The sequence below is a fragment of the Magallana gigas genome, chromosome 1 (assembly GCF_963853765.1).
Source record: "Magallana gigas chromosome 1, xbMagGiga1.1, whole genome shotgun sequence".
NCBI lineage: Eukaryota > Metazoa > Mollusca > Bivalvia > Ostreida > Ostreidae > Magallana > Magallana gigas.
Genome location: NC_088853.1, coordinates 18884203 through 18906580, shown reverse-complemented (window position 1 = coordinate 18906580; position 22378 = coordinate 18884203). Strand labels below are relative to the sequence as shown.

Below are 22378 nucleotides of genomic sequence, written 5' to 3'. Positions count from 1 at the left end.
CTTTTCTATTCTCACACATCTGTATTAAAAACTGACTTCATAATTATGTTTACCAGGAAGTCATCTACTAAAATTTTAAATTGTATGTCCCCTGGAGTATGGGTTTTGACTCTAGGGCAGGGCAAAATGGATGTATAGTGTTAATGCATATAACGTTTAAAAATTATCTTTTTTACTCCCACACACCTGAAAAGAAAACTAAATTCATGATTTTGTAGACCAGATCATAACATTTTTTGCCAAAATTAGGTTTCATATTTTTTTTTTTTTGAAAGATTTCAGGTAGGGAGGTGGTCGTCATTACAAATTTATAATTTTATACTCCAGGATGAAACCTATAATATTAAATAAATGCATATTTATATATGAGACTCCTCGACAAGTTTTTGTATGTGTTTTATGCTACTCGGGTGACCGGTACCAAGGGATTCTTCCCTTTATGACACTAGTTTTCATGTATCATTTTGTATTCTTGATTTTGTATGAGTCAGTTTTCTATTAATTTTTAAAAGTTCTAAATACCTGGTATGATCGCTGTTAAATATATTATTGTAATTTGTTTTATATGTGGTGATATCCAATTTATTATGATTGAAAAAAAACCCATGAACTGTAATGTTTGTAATTAAATCAAATATATTGTTTATGTCCGTTGTGAGCGTGTTTGTGTGTGTAAATGTAACTTCAAGGTCTGTTTTCCTAAATTATATGTATAAAATAGCATACGTTCGAATGAAATATACGTAATTATACCACCGCAAACGAAGTTCGGGGGGTATATAGAAATCATTTTGTCCGTCTGTCCGTCCGTCTGTCTGTGCAAAATTTGTGTCCGGTCCATAACTTTCTTATGGAGAACATTGGAAGTTCTTAATTCACACAAAGATTTCTTAGACCTAAGGTTATGTCATGACACTGAACAAGGTCATTCGGTGGTCAAGGTCACTGGAAGAAATAGTACAAAATTCATGATCTTGGCCTTAGGACATTCGGGAAAGATCAAGATCACTAGCAGAAAAAATGCGAAATTTGTGTCCGGTCCATATCTATTTTATGAAGAAACATCGGGAGTTCTTACTTCACACAAAGTTTGCTTATGACCAGATGGTGTGTCATGACATTGACCTAAGGTCATTTGGACAAGGCCAAGGTCACTGGCAGAAAAGTGCAAAATTCATGTCAAGTCCAAATCCTTCTTATAAACAAATATTGGAAGTTCTTAATTTACATCGAAATTGCTCAAACCTGAGAGTGTGTCACGACCTTGACCCACGGTCAATTGAGAAAGTTCAAGTTAATTGTTTAAAAATAATTGCTTAATTCCTGTCTGCTTTATGTCTTGTATTATGGAAATAATTAGAAGCCAAAATTTGACACAAAGCTTGCTTGTCTCAGGCCACATAAAAATGTTTGTTTAGATTCTCATCCCCGTCTCTCTGAAAATGGCCTGCACCTATGTATCTTTTTTTTAAAAGTGTGTGGAAAAAAAATTCGGAAAAAAATCGGGCTTAGTATACCAATAATTCAAATGTTTACCCTCCTCGCAGAAATGCGGGTTTTACACTTAAAAGGGTAAAATACCCGTATGATTATTTATACATGAAAGCTTTGCTTGCAAGCTTTTGTATGTTACCGGGGAATGATTTTTTTCGACGTTTGTCAATCTAGCGACAAGGTTAGAATGGCTGCCGTTTTCCCCGACACTTATCAGGATAACATTTTACGAGAGGAAATGACTATAAAAATGTCATCTATACATGTAATTTATTGCACGTTTTCATTACTTTTCTTTTGGATTTAAGTATAGATAAAGTATTGGATCTTAAGCAACAGGATTTTTTAAAACTCTTTCATGTATAAAAACAACCCATTGGATTCCCCAACAAGTGTACATAATATAGACGAGACGAGACAGGAAGGACATTTTATAAAAATCGATACCTTATGTTAAGGTCGGGTACGGTTTTGCATGACATTGGATAATGCATTTAAACAATGTATACCTTTTTCAATAACCTTGCACACTACACTAAAAGAGACAAATTGAGTATGCAAGGCAGAGTTCGTCTAGTGATTTTGGGAGCCTTAATGTCCATCACTGTTGTATTAAACGAAAGTGTAAGTACTGTTTTTTCTTAAAGTATATGAATAGATGAGTGCCGCATAGAGACTGACGCTGACCTTCGTTATATTTGTAGGGTATACCTATATTTTCTATTCTAGATTTTAATTATTTATAGAATACCGATTCTGCCTTAGTTTTTGCTACTAGTTGAATGTACGAGGTATTTAAGAAACTGGTATTTTGTGCTTGGATGCACACTCTGTAAAGATAATATTAAAGGTGATGAACCAACGTCAGAAAAAATACAATATTTCATTTTTTGAAAGAATTATTTTAGTTGTTTTAAATGAAACGTTTTAATTTCAGACATAGGATACTGATGTTCTATCAATAATGCCGAATTTTTTCTCTCTTAGGGTGGGGCTTTTCTGGAGAAAAATATGCATGGAACATCTTTATCATGTTTTTTTTTTTGACATAGTGCCAGATGAAAATCACACGACCCATCTATTACAGTCGGATAACCACCGAACATGACTTGTCTTGGTTTTAATTTTAAACAAGCTGCTGTCCTTTAATAAAGGACTACAATACGTGGACCATTTGCATGTGTTTCCAACGAAAACGTGATAGCCTTAAGATTATCAGAGATTCCACCGACTCTAGCCCTCTGTTTTAAACCACTAAATTTGTACGTTGTATTACGTATACATGTATGTATACCCTTGACTTTTTATTTCAGAATTTAAAGGGTTCATACTTCTAAAATAATAATGATCTATCTATGAATGAAGTTTGCATGTACAGTATCAGACATTCGGTGAATTCTACTATTTGCGCACACATTACGATTCGCACTACTTCGTTAACTATGCAGTGACAGCTTTGTGTAAATTAAAAGTTTCATATTTTGATGCATTTTTCTTGAGATATTAACTTTTCTACAGTGACATAATTTTTCAATCATACTTAAATGCTTAAAAAAAATTAATCGGGAAGTTCTCTAGCCTCGCCTACTATTAAAGTAAATCCACGTTACATGTACATGACTGTGCATTCGGAAAACAACAAAACATTGCAAATTATGCTATTTGATTTATGTTGTAGTTTCGGCATAACATGAACTTATTTCATAATACTGATAGTTCATATCACGTGCCAATCATTTCTTTAAAAGTAATACTTTGTTTCCGTACTGTTTACCGACAACTTTACAATTACAGCGCCTTTGAGAGTATGTGTGCATATGGCACGGAATCCTGATCCTGATTCAGATAAACGTGTGCTAGCCTGGTTCCCTGAGCTACCCATTACGCACATGAACCAGGCTAGCTCATGCGCAGGCTGAATTTCCCCCATTGCATCCGGTTTAACCTCGCTTATATATTTTCTGCGTGGACCTCAGGGTCAACGCAATCAACTAAGCAGATCATAAAAGATTCGTTTACATATTACGATACATCGTTATTCGCCAGAATATCCCCAAATGAGACCATTAAGCTATAAGATTTAACATCTGTTAAAAAGAGTGATGTGGACGAGTAACATTATGAAAGTTTTATGCGAGTACACAACAGGAAAAGTTAATGTTTTAAGGGAAGAAGCTCCCTACAATTTTGTATTTTTGGAAATGTTACTGTAGTACTTGAGCATTGTGAGGTTTATTTTTCTTCCTTTACATATGCTTCGATTTTTATACAATACATGACTGACAAAATGAGAAAATGTTCTTATTTGCGGTTATGTATTTTAAAGGATTTTAAACTAAAGAAAGATCTACCTGTATATGTCTAGTGGATCAAAAACAAACAGTGTACTTCTAACGTGAAGATTTATAGATATCTTCTATATGGCTGTTATATTAAATATAAAAAAAAAATTATGGGAGAACATTTCTCAAAAAATTAAGTACATGTACATGCAAAATAAAATAGATACTTACAGAAATATTTTGGGGTCAATTTATTTGGAGTCGTACGCGTACTTCATATTATCCTTAAAGAACAATTCCTGTTTCAAAAACGGAGCAGCTATGTGGCTTCCCTTTTCAGATATAACTTAACCACGTTCGATAAATCAACCACCAAGATAATTCATGTTGCAGGATAATTTCATAATTCAAATCTGAGGATCGTGATATTTCTACAGTAATTTCAAATGATATAAGGTCTTAATACCATCTGTATCAAACACCAAGATAATGACCTTGTTATCATTGTATGCATTCAATATGTTCCTCAATACTGAAATAATACAGAAATTACTTGGAATGGCGGTTTTGCTTCTGACCGATACAAATTTAAAGTAATTATTTCTCCACAAAACCGGCTGAAGATCATACAAACATGTACATAATTATTTACTTTTAAGACAAAACATGTATCAATAGGAGACTTAAGAATTTTTTAGAAATACAATCATTTTAAGTTTTATCGGTACCAAAGAAGGTTATATTTCAAGTTCATATTCCAGTATAGATTGATACGAATGACGTGCTGTTATAACAATCTGTTTAATTGTGTACGTACGTAAGTCTTGTTTAGACTCTAACAGCAGCATATGTTCAAAGGACGAGCATTTTTGTTTCCATGACTTTTCAATTTTACTGAAATAGATAACTGTTTTACTCTTTTATGGTTTGAATAAAAACGTTAAAAATATTGTTACCTATATCACAGTTGATATTTATTTTAAATTTCTTAATTACATAATGGACACCAGCGCGCATTGCTGATAAAATGAAATGCTGTATTTGTATATGCTGTATTACCAAAATTGTAAAATTCATGGCCTCTGGGTCAGGGGTTGCTGCTCTAGGGTGGGGCCAATATGACCATTTGGTAAAAATGTATTAAATCTTAAAAAATCTTCTTCTCTGCTCTCATATATACTTGTTAAAAACATGATTATGATGTCCACGGAGCCCTCTACCAATATTGCGAAATTCATGGCCCTTGTTCTAGGGGTTCAGGCTCTAAAGTTGGGCCAATATGACCATACATTATAAATGTATTAAATTTTGGAAGACCTTCTTCTCTACCCCCATATATATTGTTAAGAATTAAATGCATGATTATGATGTCCATGAAGCCCTCTACCAGAATTGTGAAATTCCTGGCTCCTGGGTCAGGGGTATGGCTCTAGGGTGCAGTCAATATGGCCGTATAGTAAAAATGTATTAAGTCTCACAAAATCTTCTTCTTTACTCCCAAACATGTGGGCAACCACTGAATACATGGTTATGATGTCCACTAACTCTTCTACCTAAATTGTGAAATTCATAGCCAATGGGTCAGGGGTTAAGGACACGGGGGGGGGGGGGGGGAGGGGGTATGGCAGTATAGTGTTAATGCATATAACATGTTTTAAAATTTTCTTTTCTATTCTCACACATCTGTATTAAAAACTGACTTCATAATTATGTTTACCAGGAAGTCATCTACTAAAATTTTAAATTGTATGTCCCCTGGAGTATGGGTTTTGACTCTAGGGCAGGGCAAAAATGGATGTATAGTGTTAATGCATATAACGTTTAAAAATTATCTTTTTTACTCCCACACACCTGAAAAGAAAACTAAATTCATGATTTTGTAGACCAGATCATAACATTTTTTGCCAAAATTAGGTTTCATATTTTTTTTTTTTTGAAAGATTTCAGGTAGGGAGGTGGTCGTCATTACAAATTTATAATTTTATACTCCAGGATGAAACCTATAATATTAAATAAATGCATATTTATATATGAGACTCCTCGACAAGTTTTTGTATGTGTTTTATGCTACTCGGGTGACCGGTACCAAGGGATTCTTCCCTTTATGACACTAGTTTTCATGTATCATTTTGTATTCTTGATTTTGTATGAGTCAGTTTTCTATTAATTTTTAAAAGTTCTAAATACCTGGTATGATCGCTGTTAAATATATTATTGTAATTTGTTTTATATGTGGTGATATCCAATTTATTATGATTGAAAAAAAACCCATGAACTGTAATGTTTGTAATTAAATCAAATATATTGTTTATGTCCGTTGTGAGCGTGTTTGTGTGTGTAAATGTAACTTCAAGGTCTGTTTTCCTAAATTATATGTATAAAATAGCATACGTTCGAATGAAATATACGTAATTATACCACCGCAAACGAAGTTCGGGGGGTATATAGAAATCATTTTGTCCGTCTGTCCGTCCGTCTGTCTGTGCAAAATTTGTGTCCGGTCCATAACTTTCTTATGGAGAACATTGGAAGTTCTTAATTCACACAAAGATTTCTTAGACCTAAGGTTATGTCATGACACTGAACAAGGTCATTCGGTGGTCAAGGTCACTGGAAGAAATAGTACAAAATTCATGATCTTGGCCTTAGGACATTCGGGAAAGATCAAGATCACTAGCAGAAAAAATGCGAAATTTGTGTCCGGTCCATATCTATTTTATGAAGAAACATCGGGAGTTCTTACTTCACACAAAGTTTGCTTATGACCAGATGGTGTGTCATGACATTGACCTAAGGTCATTTGGACAAGGCCAAGGTCACTGGCAGAAAAGTGCAAAATTCATGTCAAGTCCAAATCCTTCTTATAAACAAATATTGGAAGTTCTTAATTTACATCGAAATTGCTCAAACCTGAGAGTGTGTCACGACCTTGACCCAAGGTCAATTGAGAAAGTTCAAGTTAATTGTTTAAAAATAATTGCTTAATTCCTGTCTGCTTTATGTCTTGTATTATGGAAATAATTAGAAGCCAAAATTTGACACAAAGCTTGCTTGTCTCAGGCCACATAAAAATGTTTGTTTAGATTCTCATCCCCGTCTCTCTGAAAATGGCCTGCACCTATGTATCTTTTTTTTAAAAGTGTGTGGAAAAAAAAATCGGAAAAAAATCGGGCTTAGTATACCAATAATTCAAATGTTTATATTAAATGGCTGCTTGACATATGGAATTTCGTTTGATTCGAGTCATGTTTGTTAACATTAGGATGCAAATGTCCTCATGCATTAACAGTTACATGTAACTTGAACTAAAATGGAATTTAAAAAATAGAAATTGGTTTGTGTACTCATATTAGCATTAACAGTTTAAAAAAAATATAGAGCAGTTGTTATTTATAGAAAATGGACAGTGAAAAAGATACTTTAATAGAAAACATACATGAGTTATGATTTGTTCTTAGCGGGGGTATCAATTGTGAGCTTGCTGACAGTATATCTAGTTAAATTTTGGTTGTAACGCCTCATTTGATTGGCTGATGCAGATGGAGGGATATTTTATTGTATAACAACCTTGGTATGGGGACACACAAGGGTGCTAATCTACGTCATCACCGGGATGACGTAAACATACACAGTCGGCCATTTTCTCTCGGTTCGAATAAGAGGTAAGGTTGTTTTGTACCCAGAGACTAAATACTTATTAAATACACCACTCTTACAGAATTACATTAGACCCACTCTATTATGCTAAAACTGTATAACTTTCCAAACTGCAGTCATTTCTGAAAACACCTCGCATTTATCCAAATGTATGCCGAGGTAACGTTAACGCACTTGCACTATCGTACATTCAATTAACACATTATATGCATGTTTTACAAATTATAAAACATTTTTTTTAACAAAACTTATTATTAGCGGTCTTTTAGCCATTAATGAATTCATCTAGTCAATTTCAATCTATAATTTGATATTGTTGACATCATTTGATGCTATTACTAATATCTTGATAACGTTAACACATCCATTTTTCAATGATAACGTTCACACTTTACTTATAATAACGTGTTTTCTTATTTTATCAATCTTATAATTATATACTTTTAATTTATAGGTGAAGATGGTTAAACGTAAAAGTCGATTGTGGCTAAATCACCCAAGATCAACGGCTGCAAAAATAAATTCTAAAAACAAACATATAGTAGAAAATTACCGGTATGTACTAGTGATTCGCCACACAAAAACAATACTCTGATTTTGCGACGAAAGATAAAAGGGACACCTTCTAAGTCACCTCCTTGTAAAGTATTCAAGCAGCGTTCGACACCATCAAAATCTCCATTTATCAAAAGACTGAAGAAGAATACGATTTTTATGTACCCCCCTCTGTATCAAAATGTCCGTCGGTTTCATTTAAAATAATTAAAAATGATTTTGATCAAGAATCTCCCGGGTCGTCTGATAAAGTTTTGAAGTGTCAAAACAACCAAATAGAAAGTGAAAGCATTGGAGTAAAATGCACAGGGCCTTCTAAGAGTAGGCGTGCTCTGCTTGAGCGGTTTGAAAACAACACCTGTGTTACATTCTTGTACCCAGACATAAATCTTACAAACTTTCTCCCAAATAAATGCCATCCTAATTTCCAGAAGGATTTGGTTTCATTCATATACCGCATGGTTGTAGTATTTTCATTAGCGTACCATTCAACAACTTCCAACCACAGTCTAAATGCAATGTTGTTGATCTTCTGTACCAACTCGAAAAAAAGAACAAATCTTCTTTCAAGACCATGTACTTTGAGTTGTTGTAAAACTTTTAAGATCATTGCATGAATATCAGCAGTGTCCACCGAGTCTGAAATACACGTATTGCCTACAGGTATTATACCAGTTTCGTCTGAAAAAGAAATGTTTGAATTGTTTTCAAACCGCTCAAGCAGAGCACGCCTATTCTTAGAAGGCCCTAATGCTTTCACTTTCTATTTGGTTGTTTTGACACTTCAAAACTTTATCAGACGACCCGGGAGATTCTTGATCAAAATCATTTTTAATTATTTTAATTTATTTAATTACTTTACAAGGAGGTGATTTAGAAGGTGTCCCTTTTATCTTTCGTCGCAAAATCAGAGTATTGTTTTTGTGTGGCGAATCACTAGTACATACCGGTATATTTTCTACTATAAGTCTGTCCCAAGTTATTGCTTCCATCACTTTTTGGTGATTTTTGATAAAATTACACACACCTGTGAAAGAAATACAGTTGAAATCGTTAAAAGGGAATATATCCAAGATGTTTTCATTGAACAACTATCCCTTTCCTCTCAGAAAAATTCACAGGAACGAAAACAGATTCCATACGGAGATTTATAATGGGGAATGTTTACATCTTTTATCCATTCGGAATACACTCGGAATACATCGCGAAATTTTTTAACGTTATCGTCCGGGCTTATTAATGGCTGTTGCAATGCAAAATCTCCGTAGACTTTCAATTTCGGGATGTGTATTGAAACCCGAAGCGGTAGAGGGGGCGTTTCAAAACAGATAATCTGGACATTTTTCATATAAGTGGATGAACGTAGTTTGAGCACACAGGTATTTACTATTATTGAAATATCAAGCAAAAAGTGGTGGAAGCAAAAACTCGGGACAGAGTATACATGTATATGTTTGTTTTTAGAATTTATTTTTGCAGCCGTTGATCTTGGGTGATTTAGCCACAATCGACTTTTACGTTTAACCATCTTCACCTATAAATTAAAAGTATATAATTATAAGATTGATAGAATAAGAAAACACGTTATCATAAGTAAAGTGTGAACGTTATCATTGAAAAATGGATGTGTTAACGTTATCAAGATATTAGTAATAGCATCAATGATGTCAACAATATCAAATTATAGATTGAAATTGACTAGATGAATTCATTAATGGCTAAAAGACCGCTAATAATAAGTTTTGTTAAAAAAAATGTTTTATAATTTGTAAAACATGCATATAATGTGTGCGATAGTGCAAGTGCGTTAACGTTACCTCGGCATACATTTGGATAAATGCGAGGTGTTTTCAGAAATGACTGAAGTTTGGAAAGTTATACAGTTTTAGCATAATAGAGTGGGTCTAATCTAATTCCGTAAGAGTGGTGTATTTAATAAGTATTTAGTCTCTGGGTACAAAACAACCTTACCTCTTATTCGAACCGAGAGAAAATGGCCGACTGTGTATGTTTACGTCATCCCGGTGATGACGTAGATTAGCACCCTTGGGGACACACCCCCTTACCAACATATCCGGAACTACTTTCTTTTTACATGTAAACCTTGTGTGTAGATCTGCGTTTATCTCTTTTCACTTACATAATATACATTTAAAATGATATGGAAATATTTAAAAAATAATATAAAAAAAAAACTGCTCTAATCAATCCAAAAAATAAATGTCTCACAAATGGAGCTGAAACAATTTCAAGGCAACAAAATGAATTTGTACGAATTAAACACAAAACCAAGAAGGGGGGGTCTTTTTCATGGTATGTAAAGAAAAATATTAATGCAATTGTATTTATTACAAAACCACATATAAAAGACATGTGTTGAAAAATTATCAATAAACCTTTTACCGTAGTAAAAACAAACGCTTATATTTACCACAACACCAAATTGTTATCAAGAATGGGAATTGCACGCAAAGCTCTCTTTTCAGAACGCTTTACTTTTAAGTTATCTAGGTTTATCATGTTATTTTAGTGTGGTTTTAATAAATGCTGATTTATGCTTTTTTTTTTTTAAAACTTGACGAGCAAACAGATTTCCATCTGATTGAGCACTGCCTATAGGCTGTAGTATAAAAAATGACGTAGGGACATAAAACATACATTGTAAATAAAATTATATAAATGGCATAATTTGTCCTCTGTTAGGAGTTACACTCGGAATTGCTCGACGACTCAGAGAAAACAAATGAAGGACACTCTAAGTGAACTTACTGTAAAACTGCAAAATACAAACAATCCATTTTCAGCATGCTCAGTTATTTCACACACCGCCCCCAATCCCGGGTAGATCTCTGAAATGAATTTGCCTCGTGTACTGCATCCATATCACCAAGAGGGCTTTCCCTGCAATTTTCACACTCCATCTTTTTCGAATTAATGTCGAATTCAATTATTAAAGACTATACCTTTAAATTCGGGAAGTAACTGTGAAGTCATGAACCAGCGTCCACTTTGTTCTAACTGGGTCACCTGTTACTAAGGATATTCTAATGCGCGGGTAGTTTGAAATGTCGTTTACGATTAAGGTTCATCACTACACCTTGAAATATTTTCTCAAATCAACAGAAAACTACTTGATTATGATAGAAAGCATGATGGATAAGAAATATATATGTCAAATAGGCGAATAAATGTGTAATTTTAGATAAGAAATTTTATTTTCAAACATTTCATTCAGTAAACATAAACAAAAGCTCCAGGTATATTTGAACTCACGACCTGCATTTCACAAGCCTGCTACTTTAACAACTGGGCTATGAGAATTTACATCAGAATCGATTGATACAAACAGTTTAAAAAAACATTTAAATCGCCATCTTGTGACGTAGTGTCTTAAACAGTATAAGTATCCGTGTAGTGAAGTACCTTAAAACAAAAGCATCGACATGGTACAGAGGGTTAATTTTCATATAAGTATTAAATTATAAGAAATAAATTTAATTTTGACGTATGTTATTGGATATAACATACATGTAACAAGGATAGTTTGCGGTTTTTTTTATAAACCGCTTGATATAAAGTATAATACTGTAGAATCATTAGATTTCGTGGTGGCTCAATTTTCGTGGAATTCGTGGGTACCTCTTATCCACGAATTTACATCCTCCACGAATTAATAAATTGAAGTAATAAAGTCATGTTTCCTTTTGTAGATATAAGAGAATACACGAAATTACGTCCCCACGAACCTGTAAAATTCTAGCAATCCACGAAAATTGACCCCCACGAAAATTAATGATTCCACAGTAGTGCATATTTATAAAAATCAGAGCAATGAACATTTTTGCGTTAGAGTAAACGTTATATATACATTGCCTATACAGGCCGCAAGGCCCAGTGTGATGTTGAGTTATAACAAAGAATATATAAGTCGTCCTCCTGGGTTTATACCTCTAAGCAATATGCCGCATTCACCGTCTGGTATGAGGGTACAGTCGCATACTCCATCGCGATATACCTTGTACCACCTGTTTATAAGTATCAAAATATTTCCATGGTTTTTTTTTCCTGTTTCCTCCTTTGTTTGTTTTTGTCTATCAGTGTTTTACCTCAGTCAACACAATTTTATAATGGCGAGCTGGCGGTCAGCTCACGTCGTTTTTTCAGGGTTTTTTAGGGATATGTCTTTGTCGTAATATCTTTTAAATGTCCTCTTCTAGTTTGCAAATACATGTAGCTTCAAATGACATATGAAAATGACGTACACCATACAGACTACATCACAATAGAAGAGTATGAAGTTTTGAAATGTTATAAGGGTATATATTTTTTTGTAGATTCAGGGTGGCTGGATTTTTCATTAAGGTACATATGTTTGTTGGTGGGCTTACTGTAAAGGTCTGTTCAAAAGAAATCGATCTTCAAGAGAAATAATTATATCTAGGAACTCTACACTGGATTTTGAAAACCGTAGGTCAAGCTAAATATTCGGATGTATGTTGTATGCGATTTTCATAAAAAGTTGAAGGTCGGCTTCCTGACCCATTGTAAACATGTCATTGATACATCTAACATAAAAAATGGGTTGTTTGTTACATTGTTAAAAAAGAATGCGTTCCCATTCCCTCATATATACATATGCGTAGCTTCTACTAAGTTTGAATCTAAAAGCAGTTTCTTCTGTTTGAATGTATTGTTTGTTGCTAAAACTAAAATTGTTTTTTTAAATAAAATTGTTATATTACAGAACAGCATCCATATTTTCTAAAATGCTGTCAGTGTCGACGTCTATTTTCTGTCGTTGGTTAAAAACTGATGTCACTACTTCCCGCGCTTTTTGTCTTGGTATATTGGAATACAGTGTTTGCAAGCCCATACAAAATAATATTGAGGAATTTGATACTAGTTGATTTAAGGTGGATAGTTTTCTTTAAAAAAATGTGTAGTGTCTTGTACAAAACTTTTTGATGACCGGTTAGCGACCAAGTTACTCTGCTAGGAAATATATTGGGTTGATCAATCTCATAGATGGCGAGGCAAACACAAGCCGTTTATGAAATTGATCAACCCAATAAATTTCCGTAGTGATTCAGTAACTAACCTTATAAGCTATCAAGCGACATATTTATTCACACATAGCGATGATCTACGCAAAGCCATGTACAAGATGCCTAACATCTCGTCCATTTCAACTTATTTAAACTCTTTAAAATTTTCAGTCTCACCTTTAAAATACTCTTTAAAAATATTTCCTTCACTCATGTTAACTTACAATGTTTTGTGGCTATTTAATTTTAAATGCTTTCTCCCGTTCCTCGGCAGAGATTTGATCAAATTTTGACGCTGCCATTTTTTTCTGCTCCAGACAAAACAATGTGACGTCAATATTCTAAGGGCAACTACTCCAATTTCAAAAAAAAATGCAAAGGGCAACTACTCCAAATACTTTAGGAACTTACGGCATGCGGTTTATGTATTAAATACTATGAAATGTCGAAATGAGTAAGCGAAGCGTCGGCCAATGACGGCCATATTGCCTAATATTATTTCTCACCGAACAAATATAGATATATATGAGGCAATCACGTGCTATGTTTAAACCAATGAAAGTGTGACATTTCAGTCCAAGGGAATATATATATATAATTTCCCAATACAACAAAAAATAAATCTGAACAGTGTTAAGTAATTTGAAAATAAAATAAAATAATAAATATCCAGAATAAAATCACAAATAGATCCTATTTACTACAAACGTTTTCGCCAATCCGGGCTCTTCAGGCAGTTATGTACAAAATGTATATTTGTGAAGATCCAGGAATGGCGAAAAACGTTTGCAGTAAATAGGATCTATTTGTGAGTTTATTCTGGATATTTATTATTTTTGAATTATATATATATATATATATATATATATATATATATATATATATATATATATATATATATATATATATATATATATATATATATATATATATATATATATATATATATGACATGTTATATAATTTAAAATCACTTGAATTAATGTTGGTTTCTAATTATACGAGATCAAGTAATATCTGCCAAAATCGTGAAAGACACATCTCGCATATTTATATATATTGCTCTGATACATTTTTTATGACGGGCGTAATTAAGTTAACAGAAAAAAATCTACAGTTCACATTTAAATATAAAAAAAATGTAAACCCAAAAAGTATTTTGGAGTCTTCATTTCGGGGTTTGAGGTCTACTTACAGGAATTTGTGGATATTGATAAAATACATCATAAATCTGGTCAATATTTGGAATCTGCTTATTTTAATCAATATATTTTTTAATCAATCCTGGGGAATAAAAGTATCCATTTTTATCTTTCAGAAAAAGCTTGATGGTTACAAGTTCCCTGTATACTCAACACCATTTTGCCCCCAAAATGAATCGGAGTGGGGCAAGAGATCGTCGTTTCTCAACTGTAACGAGACTAATGGCTACACGTGTTTACCAAACGAAAAGCTCACGGAACTGTTAGAGTTCTGTTATACCCAACGTTGGATATTGATTGAAGAAGGTACAGGGTATTACATTCATAAAATTTTCAACTGCGATAAGATAAGTTTATGTTGGCGAATTAAAAAACATATACGATGGCCAAGAAAGCTCATTCAAGATTCCACATCCCAGATTCAAAAATTGAGATTCAATATCTATATTAATTAATCAATAATCTGAGAACCTATATTCAAGCTACATCTTACTGATCTAAAGAAAGATTATCTGATCATGCTCTTACCTGCAAGTAATTGTTATATTGTTTCCTATACAATGATATATGTATAATATATAAATATACGTAATGCTAATATCATATGCTTTGCGAATGTAAGTGAATTTGCTGGCCCTACATGTATTATTCATCAATATGGTTTTTTTTTATTCCGGCTTATAATTGCCTCATTGTATTAATATAAGATCACAGTTCTTGAACTTTAAGCACAGGGCGAAAAACCATCTTTAAGCAAGTCCTTAAAGGTGGCTTAAAGGTGACTTAAAGGAGCTTAAAGGCTATACAACCTTTAAGCCGCCTTTAAGTCACCTTTAAGCAAGTGCTTATAGGTCCTTAATGTCCAAACTTCTTTAAGCCACCTTTAAGCATCTTTAAGTGGCATTTACGCTCTCTTTACACTGCCTTTACACTGTCTTTAAGTGGCCTTTAAGTCAATATTGATCAAGCTGAACAATAAAAACATATATTAATTGCAAAAGATCTTTCATAGAGATGGGAGGGGGTCATCCGAGTGATGATATAATTTCCAAGGAAGGGGGGGGGGGTGTTCCAGGCGGTTTTAATCGTCGCTCCATTAAACACAGATCGCTATTATCAGCACTGCTCCGATGGACACAGATTGCCGTTATAAAATTCTTTATAATTTTTTGGGGGTTTCAAAATTATTGTAGGGATGAGCGCAGTCTCTGTATCTTAATATGAGCATAAAACTAATTAAAGTATGTTTGTTTCCTATTATAAATTAATCGGTGAAAAAAATATCTCTCTCTCTCTCTCTCTCTCTCTCTCTCTCTCTCTCAGTTCATCCGGTTATTAAACAAAATAAAGATAATGAACCAAAAATTCATGATTTAATTTGTTAATCGGTTTAAGGTTTTTTTTTTTTTCAATTTTCATTATTTCTAACTCTAGATCTGCTAGATACATGTTATAAAGATGAAAAGACTCTCAACTGCCTTTGTTATATCGGGCAGGATATTACTGCTTTGTTTGTCTCGACATAGTTTTGTTCGTTTGTGTATATCTAATTAGAGTCTATTGTTTGTCCAACTTAAGAAAACCCCTGGAACTAACACAGAATATACAAGATATACACAACAGTTGTGTCGTGTGCCCAGGTGCATGTTTGTGTATATCTAATTAAAGTCTATTGTTTGTCCAACTTAAGAAAACCCCTGGAACTAACACAGAATATACAAGATATACACAACAGGTGTGTCGTGTGCCCAGGTGCACGTCAGGGTTTCTAAAGGCGTTGAATCTTAGTATGTACGAGTATACGATAAGTCTAGTGAATAAAAGTTAATTTACATTTGTAATTCATTTTCAAAGTATTATTTCCTAGCTCTGGGTTTCAAAGATGTTACGCCTACAAATTAACGATACATGCATGTTAGAGTAAAATCTAGAGGCTAATTAATTAATGTACCGGTGATCATAAATAGGGGTTGATTATTTAAATATATGTATAAGGGTAAATATGTCAAATATACCCGGCCTGGCACATACAATTGTATGTACAAGTCATTTGCAATTGCCACATGTAGTAAATACGTCACCGGTAATTGGTAATGTTGTTTGTTATAGAATTAATAGTTTAAAAATCATGTACATACAATTACATGTAAATATTTAAACATATTGGAACGGCGCCGCGATGTTGAAAACCGGGAAATTGCGGGAAACTGAACAAATACCCTAATAGTATCAATGCATTTAATAAAAGAAATGATTTCATTTTCTTTCTTACATTTTTATAGCTATGAATTAGATGAACGTATATCTACTCGGTTTAAATTTATTAACTAAGAAAGCCTACTATAGTGAACCTAACGGTTTCCATTTAGGTATAATATATTTTTGTTCACTGAAGACCAAGTTCCGAATTTCATTCTAAATACATGCATGCATGTAATTTTTAAATTAGATATATAATTGATTGTTACAAACTTAATGGTTTGTCAAAATCTTTTCAAGTAAACACATTCAATACAGTGATTCAATATCCACTGATATATAGAATATAAAAACGCTCATATATATGTAAGTTGCCGTGGCGTAGAGGATTTATGGTGATGCTAGTAAACTGAGGGTCTCGGGTTCAATTCTCGCCGTGCCGGTTTTTTTGTGCTTTTTTTTTCATTTTTCTTTCTAGAACAAAAACCGTTTTAATACCTTTTCTTTCATAAAGTTAATACATTTTGTTGGAAATTAAGCACAATTTTGAATTAAATTTTTTTTAATGGCTTAAAGGTGGCTTAAAGGTAGCTTAAAGGTGGCTTAAAGGTGGCTTAAAGAAGTTTGGACATTAAGGACCTATAAGTTGTCCTTAAAGGTGGCTTAAAGGTGGCTTAAAGATAGTCTTTAAGCTGCCTTTAAGCCATCTTTACGCTTTCTTTAATCCACCTTTAAGCAATACATATAGCTTAAAGGTAGCTTAAAGGTGGCTTAAAGATCGTCTTTAAGCTACCTTAAAACACCTTTAAGCTATCTTTAAGGAGGACTTAAAGATGGTCATTCATCCTGTGAAGATTAAAACCTAAATAAAGAAAATTAACAATATGGTTAAAGCTATGAAATGAAATTCAGGATCAAATCAATCTACCAAGATAATGATCAGACACTATAATTTGATTTACAAGTTCTAAAACCAGAGTTTTTAAAATAACAACAAAAAGCCGAATACGGAATGTATTTGTAAGGTATTAATACCGTGATCGAGATTACAAAGATGTCAAAATGGTCACTGCAAGGAGTGTTTCTGTTTCTGGGATCATTGATCTGTTGGCAATGGACGCACATGTCGGTGTAATGAAGAATAATGACCCCCGTAAAATAATGACCAGGGTCATTTTTCGACGTAGAAGAATACGCTGCCACAATATGGGACCCATATACCAAACAAAATATTGACAAATTGGAACAGGTCCAACGCAGAGCGGCACGTTTTGTTAATAGGGACTTATCAACATACAGCAGCGTATCAAAGATGATAAAAGACCTAAATTGGCCGTCACTTCAACAACGACGCCAAAACATGAAATTGATTATGATGTACAGGATAGTATACAACCTGATTGCAATTCCATCTCAAGTCTACCTGACCCCAGTTATTACCACCACAACCAGAGGACATTCCATGAGATTCATCGTGCGACACTCCCGGAACAAGATTCACCAGTACTCCTTCTTCCCCTCAGCCATCCGCCTATGGAATACCTTGCCAGACACACTAGTGGTCTTACCAACGCTGGAGGCGTTTAAGGCAGGGATCCAGTTGGCGGAATAAGTCGAACACCGTTTTTAACCCTGTTTTAACCTGTAAAAAGAACTCTTTAAAATGTACAGTTCTTTGCCGCTGCGCGCATGTACAGAGTTCGACAATACTCGGCCAACCGAGGGATGAACTGTATTGGAAGAAGAAGAAGAATAAGTGTCGTTTTCATAAAAATGAGTACACTCCACATGAAGAAAAGTGACCCCTGTAGAATAATGACCCCCTTGTAGATTAAAGTTTTTCAGTATATTTTTTTTATTATTTGTGAAATAGTCTTTACACTATTGTAATTTTTACTGCTGCAGTTTACAGAAAGTAACAGAAATTATAATTCATGTTCAAATAAACTTAAAGTGAAAGAAGGGGTATATCTTAGAAAATAAAAAAAGCATTCCGTTATAACAAGATATTGACGTATTGCATCGGGGTATGGTTGTCATCTTAAAGGGGCATGGTCACGATTTTAGTCAAAAATTTTGTTTCCGATTTTAATGTTCACAATGCTTTATTAAGGCATTTTTTATAGGCAACCAAAAGTTGAGTGTCATTCGTTGAGTTATAAGCAAGATACAGAGCTTGCAATTCTTTCCTATGTAAACAAAGCTGTTGTTTACATTTTGAATGTTAAAGTGAAAATTCCAATTTAAGACCTAATGAATGTGTTAAACGTAAGGAACTATTAATTTATGCTTAAAATGAATAAGAAGATAGATAAATTAGCTTAAAAAGATTTTTTACTGATATATTGAACATATGTAAACAACAACAGGGCACGAGCCTTGTTAACAAGACAAAGAATTATGAGCCCTGTATCTTGCTTATAACTTTACAATTGACCCTCAATTTTCATGTGATCAGTAGAAATGTTTTCCTAAAGCATTGTAAATAATGAAAACAGAAAAATAGAATTTGACCAAACTCGTTACCATTCCCCTTTAACAATTACATTTACATCTATGGTGTTCCGATATGGCCACTTCGACCTTAGGGCAAAGATGTGAAGTTGCAAAGGCGATAGTGTGAAGGCGCAGGAGCAAAAGTGCGAAGATGCGACGACGAAGCGCGAAGATGTTATGCCTAAAGTGCGAAGGTGCGAAGACGAAGGAGCGATAGTAGTATCACTTCTTCGACTTTGCAACTTAGCACTTTCGTCTTCGCATCTTCGCCGTCGCATCTTCTATGTTCTTCATATTGTTCATGAATTGTACTTGCATTGAGGATTTCCACCAATACAAACTGCTGGGTATGCAAGTGCATCACTCAGAATTAATGATGAAACCAAAATTATGAAAAGTTTACTCCACTGTTAGGCATTATAACCAAGCTGAAGTTAGTAGGCACTGACAGAAGTCATTCCGCCAGTAGAGGTGATAGGCCAACAAGGAAAATCGTCAAAGTACCGAGAGTACTTGTACAGAAATTATAATTTACTTTTATCGTCGGCATACTTTAGTAGGTTTAGTTAATATCAAGATGATTAATGCATCAATAGTTTGTATGAGCATTGGTGACTTTGATACAATAAATATCGTGTGATCAAAATCAAGGGGGATTTAAACCACTAACATTAGCCCTAACCTCTTATCAACGCTTTTAGAAACAATCTTTTGTTATAATCGATCAGTGTTTATCAACTATTAAGATTTACTATAGTCAAGTACTCTTCACACATTTGCTCTAAAATGAATAAAGTTTGTTCATGATCACAAATACAACATTACAACAAATGTTTAGAACATTGATGTTTATATATTACGTAGATTCTGAAGAAAACAAAACTAACGCAAAATGATGTTTTAAAAATCACATTCCTCAAGAAATGTCAATAAGAAGTACTCATATTCCTACGTTACCTGCCCCCTTAGTCTTGTTCTATAAATATATATACATGTATCATTCTTCGATTGACAAGTCATTCACCAATGAACATTGCTGATATTATTCAACAATTATTCCTTAATGATTATTGTTCGTTAATTATCACACAATATCCTCATTGTATATGAATCTGTCTTTATTTGCGTCATTTCCCGCCGTATGTCGACGAGAGAAGTGACGTAACTGTTAACAATCAATGTGTGGCAATGCAAGAGTGTTTTGTGTGGGCTTGCCACGAATATGAAAATATATATACAGCGATTTATTTACAAGTTCGGTGTTTATAACTTCAAAATCAGTTGATCAGAGTGAAAAAACAAAGTTATTTCAAAGTCATATCTTGGATACGGGGTAACCAATTTATATTCATATTTAGGGGGGGGGGGGGGGGGGTCATTTTCCTTCATGTTTAACATGAAGAAAAATAACTCCTGTGTTTTTTTTCTTCAGAAAAATCCAATTATTCTTCAGCTAGGGGGGGAGGGGCATTATTCTACGTCGAAAAATGACCCCGGTCATTATTCTACGGGGGTCATTATTCTTTATTACACCGGCGGTAAGCTGCGTTCCGGTTTGGTTGATGTAATTTTCGCCACAGTTGTTACAAGTAATACAGCACAGAAGATTTTTGGATTTACAAGGCATATTTTCATTAGCATTAAACGTCTTGCCACATGAAAACGAAATAGAAGCTCCTGTCTTTAGATAAGGACACGTACCACACCTTGATTCCCTGCATTTGGAAACAGCATATTTTTCTGGTGTTGAAGTAAATTTAGCTCTTGTTAATATTTTCTTCAGGTTTTGTGGTTATCTTTGGCTATATTAGTTATTTTAAATATTAAATCTCGAAAACTGAATCCCGCATTTCGAATTGCGAAGCCCCGAAAACCCAGAAGGTCCATTCAAATTTCTAGATTCAAAATACGAGTTTTAAAATACGAGATTCAAGATACGAAATTCAATATCTAGATTAACCAACCAAATGATGAATTTGAAACCTGTATCCTAGCAACACAAAACTGTTCTAAAGATTATTCGTACACACACACACACACTCTCTCTCTCTCTCTTTCTCTCTCTCTCTCTCTTTCTCTCTCTCTCTCCCTCTCTCTCTCATATCACCTGGTTTGAGGGAGCTTGTGTATCCAATACCGTGGTTTGCGGCGATGCGTTTTTTTACCGTCAGGGGGAGTTCGGATAAGTTATTAATTTTGAAAAAAGTTTTTATTTATGATTTGATTAATATTTTGGGAATATATTGACTTTTTTTAGGCTATTGTTTATATCTGAAAAGAAACGGCTCATACGTTGATTCATACAGCTGTCGGCACTTCTTACATGGATGTCACAATTCTTCTTATCAAAGCACAAGAATATATGAACGTAAGTAGTGTGATTCTCGCCATACATTCTCACTAAATTATATATATTGTAGGAGGGAAATGAAATAAATGATAGTTGATTGAGAATTAGTTTCGAGGTCGTCTCCATTTACTATTTAATGTGGAAATACCATATGTCTTTCAATTTCAAGAATATTCCATTTATAAAACAGCATCAAATTATTATGATTGCTTTAACGGTTTTTCTGTTGCTTTAAGGACCCCCTCCCAAATACAAAAAAAGTAAAAGTATATCAGTTATTCTACTAATTAAGGTCTTCCGTTTCCAACGGAAGACCTTGTACTGATTCTGTTGGAAATTCTTCATTATTAAGGTCTTCCGTTCCCAACGGAAGACCTTGTACTGATTCTGTTGGAAATTCTTCATTATTATTTTTCTTCTTCTTTTTCTTCTAGACGTTTCTTTAAACTGTAATATCTCGCTTGTTTGTCATTAGATTTTATTCAAATTTTCAAGGTTTATTGGAAATGACAATAGCTTACTATAGCACAAAAAAAATTTGAAATCGCTACTTCCGGTTTTGAGTTATTCCCCTTTGAATATTTTTTTAGTGGGTCTCGTGTACCTGCAAAGGCTCCGAGTTGATCCGTAGCAAGTAGTTTTAATTTACAAATCCTTAATGTAGACATCTTGAACGTTGTCCTCCTAGTTTTAAAAGTTTGATTTACCCACGTATACTTCTTAAAAAATTACATCGAAATTAATGTTTCAAAAAATGTTAAATTTTGCTAATATCTTTGCTCAATAACATTTTAGTTGTAAATTTTTTCTAGACACATATAGAACAAAAGTTGTGCAGAATACCATAAAAAAGGGGCTAGCCCCTAAAATGAGGGGTCTAGATCCCTTAAAAGTCTTTGCTTCATAACTCTAAAACGGTAAGTTTTTCGATATGGGATGTCGCTGCAAAAAATGTTGTTTGTGACTTTATTGATCTCATAAAACTGTTTTTGTGTTCGGGTATTACATAATATGAGGGGAAAAGTAATACGTGTTGACCAGTACTCGCGGCAATTTGGCCAAGTTAACGAAACTCTCCCTCTCCCGCGGCCGAGAAAA

The 22378-nt window shown here is 33.7% G+C and overlaps 1 protein-coding gene across 1 annotated transcript in view; it reads left to right on the top strand.

Annotated features, from left to right (window-relative positions):
- The first annotated feature begins 2010 nt into the window (after positions 1-2010).
- LOC105327268 (uncharacterized) overlaps positions 2011-22378 on the top strand; it is a 45991-nt gene continuing 25623 nt past the window's right edge. The window contains exons 1-3 of the mRNA XM_066085418.1: positions 2011-2118; positions 14352-14541; positions 21188-21298. Coding sequence (XP_065941490.1) covers positions 2050-2118; positions 14352-14541; positions 21188-21298 — 370 coding nt within the window. The 5' untranslated portion in view covers positions 2011-2049. The remainder of the gene's footprint in view (positions 2119-14351; positions 14542-21187; positions 21299-22378) is intronic.